Raw genomic sequence first — 10,376 nt, forward strand, 5'->3', positions numbered from 1 at the left:
TTTGCAGATGATCCCTTTCTGTTCCAACATGACTGCACACCATAAAGACACGGATGAGCGAGTTTGGTGTGGAGGAACTTCACAGAGTCCTGACCTCAACCTGATAGAACTATTAGATAGAGCTATTCCAAAGCTGGGACGTCTGCCTTTACATGCACATGAATGTAATATGGAGTTGTCCCGCCCTTTGCAGCTTCAACTCTTCTGGGAAGGCTTTCCACAAGTTTTAGGAGTGGGACCATTCCTCTAGAAGTGCATTCGTGAGGTCAGGCACTGATGTTGGACGAGAAGGTCTGGCTCACAATTTCTGTTCTAATTCATCCCAAAGGTGTTCTATCAGATTGAGGTCAGGACTCACCACACCAAACTCACTCATCCATGTCTTTATGGACCTTGCTTTGTGCACTGGTGTGCAGTCATGTTGGAACAGGAAGCGGTCATCCCCAAACTGTTCCCTACAAAGTTGGGAGCATGAAATTGTCTTGGCATGAAGCTGAAGCGTTAAGAGTTCCTTTCAACCCCTTTGAAAAACGACACCCTGAATTCCAATGGTTTTGGATGGGGTGTCCCAAAACTTTTGGCCAAATGGTGTAGAAAAGTGGATTCGCCTGAACCCGAACTCTGAACAACCAATGAGAAGCGACAGCTGTATGAAACCAACCAATCGGATGCGAGCTACGAGAGGACCGGAAGTAACGTCCGCAACACGGGGACTCTGGTTTCTTATTCGTGCGATAGCCTGATAACGTCGCATGTTTTTAAAAGTGTTTTTAAAGTGCGTGTTAGACACGGGCCGAGAAATGATACGAGATTTCACGGACAAATAAGACGTTTTAATCGCCAGTTTTTAAGTCCACCAAAGCCCTGGTCGCATGACGCCGCCGGAAACAGTTGTTGCAATTTACATCCAGCAGGACGGAGAGATGGACCAAGAAGTAATCGGCGAATTTAAAGAAAACATCTTGGTCCTGGAGTTTGCACTGATGGACTAAGACTCGTTGATTGGCTGTCATTTAAGGTATGCTGTAATTATTTCCTAAATAAAACCTCTCGTGCATGTTAGATTGCTGACTTTCATATGTGAAGCCAAGTCATCCTGTGCAATCTTGTAGTATTTAGTTCTTGTTTTGTCCAGCCTGCTACTGAAAAAGCTTCTGTATGTCGACAAAATATGGACAAATAACATCCTGAACCATGACTGCATCAAAATGGTGACGTTTATAGTCTACAGACTTGATAGAATTCACAGGAAGGCCAAGCATGCATTGTTTGGCAAGAGCACTGCATGTCCTTTGGGTTTATTTGCAGTGAATAACTAAAACGTTTGACATTTAATATAATATATAATATAATCAGTTACTGACTCATCCATCCATCCATCCATCCATCCATCCATCCATTCATTCATCCATTCATCTCCAGTAAGCACTTCATCATGGTTAGATCATGGGGTGAACACTACGTATGAAACAGACTGGATGGGAAGCCAGACTATTTCATTACACACACACTGATACCTAAAGGCAGATTTGACATCGTCAACCTACTTACAGCCATGTTTTGGGGAAGGTGGGAGAAGGAAGGAAACCCACGTAGGCATGAGGAAGCTCCAAACAGATGATAACCCGAGTTTATGATCGAACCCCGGCGCTGGGAGGCAGCACTGTATCATTCTGTGCCGATAATAAACAATGATTCAGATTTCACACTGGGTGATTCAGTGGTTTAATGGATTTTATGGTTTTTATGAATTCTTATAATGTTGGCTGCCAGTTCAGATGATGATAGTTGTAAGTCAGAAGGAAAGGCTGTCCTTTTGAGAGATACTCCACCAGACTTGATGGCAACTAGGTCTCAATTATTCGGCCAGTCTGGTACTGCTGACCAACTTGAACAACTGAGAAAACAGAATGCGATTAAAAATGGCACAATATGTCTGGCTTTTGAGTCATTCTGCAAGTCAGGCTTGTAGAGAGCAAACATGGTTACTGTCTAAAATGGATAAGAAAAATGAGATTGGTGCAGTTTGGTAGAGGGGTGTGTTTGCATATTGGTTAAGACTTTAAGGCTATTGATCAGAAATTTTATATTGTATCCTCTCTCAGGCATAAGTTGCATCAGACAAAGAGGCACACAGTGTAATGATAAGATGTATGATATCATATTTTCCCCCCACCCTAGTGTTCCCGGCCCATCAGTCCTTGTTGAAGATGTTATCCAACCCTCTGGCTGACCCTAACGAAACACGGCAGGTTGCTTCAACTGGTCCCTGCCCACAGTCTGCACTCTATCAAGACTTGCTGGTGATGGCCTACAGAGGATCTGCCAGAGCAGAGATTGGGAAGGAAGATAAAATGATGTATTCGGTTCAGGAACCTCAGACATCAAGTTTTGTTTTCCTGGATGCTGCTAAACAGACTTCTTCAGAACTGAATGGTGATTTGGGGATCAATACTAATTTCGAAGCTGGCACAGATAAAGGTAATGGATGTACTTCTTTTTTAGCAGGATGTATATATACACCCATGTCTATCCGCATCATTAGTATACTAAAGGTGACAAACATCTATATTCATTTTGAAAGAGAGGCAAAGGGGCAATCAAAGCAGACTAAGGCAGCAAGCCTGAAAACACAAGCCAGAATTGCTCAAGACAAATACATGACTGCTTCATATGTGAATTAAATGTACTCACAACATGCCTTGTTTAGGCATTGTAAGTTTGGTACAGTCTAATATGTTTGTGGTCATTATGATGGAGATGCATTTTATTATTAATTTGAAGAGAAATTAATGGGCGGTGAGGGAATAATTATCTCTATCTGTTGTAATCTGAGATAGCGGTTTTATGGGTGATTGCATAATTATATACGTGGATAAAGAGAACAATGGGATGGACACATCAAGAAGAAGAATAGGCTTCCAGTTATAGTAGATACTGGAAACGAATGAACTTTGGGGTGGAGAGGAAGAAGCATCACACCAGAGCATTTTGGAATATCTTCATATAGCAGCACACATTGTTCTGTTTTATTCCCTAATTGATACTTAGCCTAGGAGTTTAAAATAACCACGCAGTTCATGTTAGATAAGTACTACCCGTGCTTAGCATTGCTGTTGCTATGGTTACCAGTGGAGTGGCCTGCAGTCTCCTGGTGTGTGAAAGCCCTTTAAAGATCATGATGAAAATCAGCAGCAGTTATCATTTTCAGGCAGATCAACTGTTGTTTATTTCTCGTTTATTCTCGTAGAGGACGTGATCAGAACCGCGGAATGGAAACCGACGCAGTCCTTGTCCACTGCTCCTCCCGAGTGTCCAAAAGGAGAGCAGCTGGGACCTCTGGAGCGCTTTCTCTTGGCCCATCAAAACGAAATGAAGCGCTTGCTGACCGGCACGCTCGGTGTCCTGAGTCAGCGGCTTGGGGCAGTCGAGCGAAGGATGGAGCAGCTGCATGTCCAGGGCACCGCACATGGGAAAAGTCTAGCCCTGCTTCACAGCGAAGTCAACCTACTGGGAAGAAACATCACTGCTGGCTGCTCGAGCACACTGACTGCTCAGAGTATTCCCCCTTCCAGCACTTGTGGTATAAATATTTGCTAGTTGCTCACTAGATAAATTATGGATGGGCATTTTCTATTCTAATATCTGAATTTTTAATTTGCTTAAATATGACGATAATACTTTAAAATTCGTATGGATTAACATATGATAATAATAGGATTTTCACTACTGAAGCATCATTGGTTCTAAGACCTCCCCCCTGTCCTTGATTGGTCCAAATATCACATAGAATAGACCAAAAGTTTGATTTTACTTTACTCATATGCTCTTTATACATTTGCTACGGTGGCTTGTTTGTGATTATGGACCATTTACTTCCCTGACTGTTTCCCAATAACAAGCCCAGTACTCCAAGGGTTTGGCGTATAGACTGAATTTAACTATTACTGTAATAAAAAGCATCTTGCAGCACATTTTAATAATTTTCTGTGGCAGCCAATCAAAAACAAAAGTTGTTTCAGACTGACCAGGATGTGTAGTGCACCTTTAATACTCCAATAAAGGCATACTACACATCTGTGTCTGTAATATAGTAAATAGACAAAATAAACATCAAGAAAGGACGAGCCTTGAGAAGTCTTGCCTTTTTTTTTTTTTTTTGATAATTTTAGTAAACCACTGACCAAATGCAAAATTGTTTAAGAGAGCTGAATAGATAGATACACAATATTCATATGGTAATGTCCATCCCTTTATGAAATACACTGATTAGGCATAACATTATGACCAGATGTCTAATATTGTGTTGGTCCCCCTTTTTGCTGCCCTGACCCATCGAGGCATGGACTGGACTAGATCTATGAAGGTGTGCTGTGGTATCTGGCACCAAGATGCTAGCAGCAGATCCTTTACTTAAAGGACTTACAGGACTTTAAGGATACTTCTGATAGATACTGACCAGCAGAGCGGGAACACCCCACAAGAGCTGCAGTTTTGGAGATGCTCTGATCCAGTCGTCTATCCGCCATCACAATTTGGCCCTATGCTCAAATCCTTACGCTTGCCCATTTTTCCTGCTTCTAACACTTCAACTTTGAGGACAAACTGTTGACTTGCTGCCTAATGTATCCCACCCACTAACAGGTGCCATGATGAGGAGATCATCAGTCACCTGCCACTGGTCATAATGTTATGCCTGATCAGTATACATTAACTATTCTCTGGAGAAACGTTTCGTCACATAACCGATCAATGAACAGTGAAACGGTTCTGCTCAAATAAGATCTTTGTAAATATTGAAATGATGCACGACAGTTGATGTATTTCATTGTTGCATTCTTACAGAAAAGCACTCGGTTGAAGAAAAGGAAGATGGTGACCTATCCAAGATGTCCTCTCAGGGATCAGTCAGTCTTGGAAGTAGGGACGCTGTGTGCCAACCATGGATCGATTCAGGGACTGATTTCTCTGCACATAACAATGATTGTAATCATAACATCGAGCTCCTGAACCGCCCGGGTCTTGACGGAGGCTCATCCGGACAGGTGGAAACAGCTTTCGGAGCTGGCGATCGCGTACAGGTTTCCCCTTTTGAAGACTTGAACATGCAACAGGACACGCTGCTCGGTAAAACGGACAACCAAAAAGACGACCAAAATGAGACACCTTGTTATCCAAAGCCCCAGTCTTTTGAGAGCTTGGATGCAGGCATTCAGTGTCACTCTCCTGGTCAGTGTTTACATGAATCAGCACAAATTAAGGTGCCTTCTTTCAGTAGTGAAGTTCTTAAAAGTTCAGGGGAGGGAGACTCGTGCAAGAATCTTGGTCCTAGTAGTTTAAATTCAGACGATTGTAAGTCAGAAGGAAAGTCTGTCCTGTTGAGAGATCTCCCACCTGACTTGATAGCAACTAGGTCTCAATTAGTCGGCCAGTTTAGTACCGCTGACCAACCTGAAACTTGTCCTGCTCCCTTGATCCCGTCCTCAAAAGGTCTTCGTAAGATAACCAAAACAGATGAGTGGCCATTTTCTGAAGTTGTATCTTTTCCTACCTTGTTCAAGATCCCATCCTTTTCAGAGATCATGCCAGGTTTAAGTAAGGATTTACCTTTAGGTGCTGCTTTCAGTCCAGTTGATGATGATGAGAGGACAAATCAGCATGGTATGGGAAAAGGGAAGCTGTCAAAGCTTATTGGTTCCCAGTTTTCCTCAAAGAATGGAACACTGGCCTGTGTGAGGATAAAATCTTACCCATATTCCCGTCGCACATTAGTCACCCCGGTGGTGTTTGGACCTTTGGACTTTTACAAGGCTTGCCTTTCAGGTATGGGATTTCCTTTGCCCTGGACTGGCTCAGAAGTGTCCGGTCCGAAGTATGGGCTGACCAAACTGCTTCATGTAGGAACCCAGTCTAATCTCAGTATGAGCAATCTTCTAAATCACCTGGATGGCATTGCCTGCCGCTTGATTCCCAATAGATCCTCCGTCAAGAATGTCCTACCTCTGATGAGTTACCACAGAAATGCATCTAAACTCAAACACCACCATTCCATCTCTAAATGGCCTTCACTGCACAACAGTCACGTGCCCCATCCAAAATTAAAAATGGACGCCTGGGGTCCTGTTGTGAGACACGAAAACCGCGTTTACCCGCTCAATTCCAAGCAACGTGTCCACTTGCACCTCCATTCCTCGCCACTCCTTCATCTGCTAAGTATGCCAGAGCCTTTTCACACTCCCACGTATCTCCCCATGCCTGTTATGAGAAAAGGTAGATTCTCTAGAGCAGGCCTGAGCACAGTGTTAGCCATGTCCTCTCCGGCCTCATTCGGACAACACATCCATTCTCGTTTTTCCTTCACATCCTCATCGTCGTCTTTGGTCAGTACTGTGAAGAACCAGATTATAGCTCAGACCAAATGTCCTCCTCTTCGGCCCCTGGCTGATTACACCGGCCCACCAGGACTGGACAATGATCACAGGTGAGTGATCAAGTTAATACGGGTTGTTTTTCTTTTTCAGATCTACCCCACACGCCTTCTTGTCTCTTGGTGTTAAACGAAATCATCTTCTCTACATTGCATTTATCTGAACTTTCCGCCTCATTGACCAGATTTCTTATAAAAGCTCTAAATCAGTCACCCAATACATCCTGAACGTACTTGTATAGATTGAGACTTATGCCTGCATGCCGCTTTGAAATTTTTGGAGAAATCTGACCTGTCCTGATTCTTGTTTGTCTTTTACGCTGATCTTTAGCTACGCTCAACAATTCACCCAAGATTCTCCTTCCAGGAAGAAAACCACTTCAACGCGGTGGGTCTCATGCAAATAAATACAAATGCAAATAATAATAGAATAGAATAGTGCTTTTCTTCTTTGATTTATTTCACTTTAACCGTTCGAGTCGGCATAATAAAAAATGCATGATAGAAGATTGCTCTAAATCATCACTTTCAGTTGTTGTGTGTTTGAATTGATCAAGTCGGTGTTGAGCTAGAAATGAAGAGCCAGGTTTCAGTTTGTTGGTTGTTTTTAATCTATACAGGAAATCTGGCTCGTCTCCTTCCCCATGTCGCTTCATAAAGATTCCCCTCGGTCCAGAGGCGAGCTCGGATATTACTCCACCATATAGCCCAAGTGTCGAGGTTGTGCGGTTGGAGGTGTCTCCTGATGAACCTCTGACCACTTTGTCCATTACTGGTACCAATCTTAAGACTCTAGAAGCCTCTGCCGAGGACAAGCAGGTACCTTCATCACTTTTCTAACAGGATTTGAGTCAACATAAGTGTTACTGTGTAGGTTTCTAGTATCTCCGGTATGAATTTCCTCTAGGTGGAGGAGCTTCATGAATCCAGTACCTCGTTGCAACCAGCCCAAAGGTCTAAACGGGTTTCTCAGATTCGCATCCGCAAGACAGTGCCCAAGCCGGACAAAAACCTCACCCCGATGGGGCTCCCTAAACCAAAGAGGTGAGCCAGGGTCTGATTCTTTTCATTTAAAGGAAGACTCCACCCTGAGACTCATTATATGTGTGTCTATTGGAAAATTTGTGATTAGTGATTCTGAAGCTCATGACAGAGGATCATGAAATTCAGAAACCCTTCTGTATTCAGCTCTTGAATGAGTGTTCACATTTACATATAAGAAACTATGAACGAATCTCTCACTTGATGATGAATTGCTGCATTTTTCTATACAGATTATTTATTTTAATACACAGACCAATTAAATATTTTCAGCCCTTTCATTTCATGTAGGCCAAAATGGCATTAAGGAAATAAATCCATCTACCTATTTCTCTCTCTCTCTCTCTCTCTCTCTGTCTACCTACCTGTCAGTCTGTCTGTCTATCTATCCTTCCTTCCATCCATTCATCTGTATATCCATCTGTCTTTCTATTAGTCTCTCTCTCTCTCTCTCTCTCTCTCTCTCTCTCTCTCTCTGTGTCTACCTGTCAGTCTGTCTGTCTGTCCGTCCATCCATCCATTCATTCATCTATCTTTGTTTGCATGTCTATCCACCCATCTAACTATGTGTATGTCTATCCATCCATCTATTTTTCTGTTAGTCTCTCTCTGTCTGTCTCTGTCTACCTGTCGGTCTGTCTGTCTATCCTTCCATCCATCCATCTATCTTTCTGTTGGTCTCTCACTGTCTGTCTGTTTGTCCGTCCATCCTTTTATCCATTCATCCATCTTTCTATCTGTATGTATGTCTTTCCATCCAACTGTCTTTCTATTAGTCTCGCTCTGTTCTCTGTCTGACTGTCCGCCTGCCAGTCCGTCCATTCATCCATCTGTCTGCATGTTTATATATCCATCTATCTTTCTATCTGTCTGTATGTCTATCCATCCACATATCTTTCTAGTAGTTTGCCTCTCTCTCTCTCTCTCTCTCTCTCTCTCTCTCTCTTTCTCTCTCTCTCTCTCTTCTGGAAACTGTCCATAAGCAATTATACATGTTTTTAAAGCAAGGATTTTTGTGTCAAACCATGAGGGTGGATTTTTTTTTTTCCTTTGAGTCCCTGTTGCACTTTGTTGTATCTTATCTGAAATCTGTCCTCAATCAGATTAAAGAAGAAGGAGTTTAGTCTGGAGGAGATTTACACCAACAAGAATTACAAATCTCCAACTCCAAACAGGTCTGGACTCCTGCTTACTTGCTCAATGTTTATCCAGTTTTATGTTTATCCAGTTGTATTTAATTTTGATTTTCACGGTTGGAATTTTATGACTCGCGTCTTCCCCATTCTCCCAGAAGCTTGGAGACGATCTTCGAGGAGCCGAAGGAGAAGAACGGTACGCTGGTTTGCATCGGCAATCAGAAACGAAAGCGAGTTTTAGATTTCCCAGATTTTACCCTACCACGCAAACGCAAAGCCAAGGCCAACCTGAGTTCTCTGCGATTGAAGGGATCCCGTCGAGCCAAAAAGAAAGACGCCGACCTGAACGTCATGCTGCTCCAGAGGCTTAGCGAACTGGAGGACTACTTCACTCGCCAAGGACTGGAGGACTAGACGAGCTTCATGTTATTATCAACACAAATCACAACTTCTTCACTTATCCTATTCCGCTTAAATCCTTAAGGGTTCATTGGCACGTCTCTCTGGGGGGAAAACCCTTTAGGGTTTCATTTAAAACCAGAAGGTTTCTCATCTAGAGAGACTTAGAGTAGAAGTAGAAACCGTTTAGGAAGCTAAGAAAGCTTAAAATCCGAAGAAGAACCCTTGAGGAACCCGTAGCAGACCTACAGTGTCTAGTGGGAAAAAGAAAATAAACACTAATAGTAAAATCAACAGCAAATCTCAGCTTTAGGTAATTGTTCTGCTGCCTTCTGTGTTTTATGACAAAGTAAAAATAATAAGTCTGCCGTGAATGACTGTAAAATCGTTTTATTTGCTTAATGCCGGACCTCATCTGTGGTGTGAAATAAAGTGCAAGCTGCTAAGATTCAAATAAATCTACTACATATATATCATCCATTACACATTTTAAAGAGTGTTTTTTTTTTAATGAATTAAATAAAACTGGGGAGATCATGCACAGATTGGTGTAGTGGTAGCTCAAGTGGTTAAGGCGCTGGGTTGTTGACCGGAAGATTGGGATTCAAGCCCCAGCACTGTCAAGCTGCCACAGTTAGGCCCTTGAGCAAGGCCCCTAACCTCCCCCTGCTCCAGGGGCGCTGTATCACGGCTGACCCTGTGCTCTGACCCCAAACCTCAAGGATCGGACATGCGAAGAAAGAATTTCACCATGCAGTAATGTATGTGACGTATAAAGACAGCTTAACTTAGATTGAATTATACAGTCACACCTGAGCAAGTCTTCACTCATCGTGATGTAAAAGATGATGATAACTCACACACTGACTTTTTACTAGATTTGTTTGTGTGCGAAGAATGAATTATTACAATTTGCTTTTTAGACACATTATGTTTCACACTTCCTTCCAAATTTGGAGTGTTTTTTCTCAGTTGTTTTTCCCGTGGTCTGATACGTCTGAATAACATAATGTTTACATATTGGGGTATAACTCAGCGATAAAATATACCTTCACATGCGTTTCTACACCCTGATATTACTGACTAATGCCATCCATTTAAATGTTGAGCCGTAGATCCCATTCTAAGGTTTCTAGAACTTAGATTATAGTTATTCAACGTTGTTTTCAGTGGACTTCTTGTCCTCATACTCAAATAAAATATTAATAAAGCCCATGAGCAGTTAGATCAGGTGTCTCTATAATGTTTTTAACAAATAGAGTACCTCTAGGTACCCCGCCGTACCTCTTTTTCGACTCTAGGTGGTGTTGCATTAGGAAAATGGCTATACTCCTATACAGCAGGTGGCGCTAGTGTTGTGTTTATAGTCGCGC

The 10,376-nt window shown here is 42.4% G+C and overlaps 1 protein-coding gene across 2 annotated transcripts; it reads left to right on the top strand.

Moving 5' to 3' along the window:
* The first annotated feature begins 677 nt into the window (after positions 1 to 677).
* wu:fi75a02 (uncharacterized) lies at positions 678 to 9,486 on the top strand. Of its 2 annotated transcripts, none has more exons than XM_058383786.1 (9): positions 678 to 1,018; positions 2,182 to 2,481; positions 3,251 to 3,583; positions 4,846 to 6,481; positions 6,759 to 6,815; positions 7,048 to 7,246; positions 7,335 to 7,471; positions 8,572 to 8,643; positions 8,760 to 9,486. In XM_058383786.1, exons 2-9 carry the CDS (start codon positions 2,211 to 2,213, stop codon positions 9,016 to 9,018), a joined length of 2,964 nt encoding a protein of 987 aa, XP_058239769.1. In that variant the 5' UTR covers positions 678 to 1,018; positions 2,182 to 2,210; the 3' UTR covers positions 9,019 to 9,486. The 2 variants fall into 2 exon arrangements, with proteins under 2 accessions (XP_058239769.1, XP_058239770.1); XM_058383787.1 differs by having other exon boundaries at positions 8,763 to 9,486.
* Positions 9,487 to 10,376: the final 890 nt, after the last annotated feature.

The sequence above is a fragment of the Hemibagrus wyckioides genome, linkage group LG28 (assembly GCF_019097595.1).
Source record: "Hemibagrus wyckioides isolate EC202008001 linkage group LG28, SWU_Hwy_1.0, whole genome shotgun sequence".
NCBI lineage: Eukaryota > Metazoa > Chordata > Actinopteri > Siluriformes > Bagridae > Hemibagrus > Hemibagrus wyckioides.

What these genes read in the sequence shown, in the direction of transcription:
- wu:fi75a02 (XM_058383786.1), top strand. Translation starts at nt 2,211, where the DNA reads ATGTTATCCAACCCTCTGGCTGACCCTAACGAAACACGGCAGGTTGCT. An exon ending in CGAAGCTGGCACAGATAAAG is followed by an intron (nt 2,482 to 3,250) that starts GTAATGGATGTA and finishes TTATTCTCGTAG; the next exon opens with AGGACGTGATCAGAACCGCG. An exon ending in TCCCCCTTCCAGCACTTGTG is followed by an intron (nt 3,584 to 4,845) that starts GTATAAATATTT and finishes GCATTCTTACAG; the next exon opens with AAAAGCACTCGGTTGAAGAA.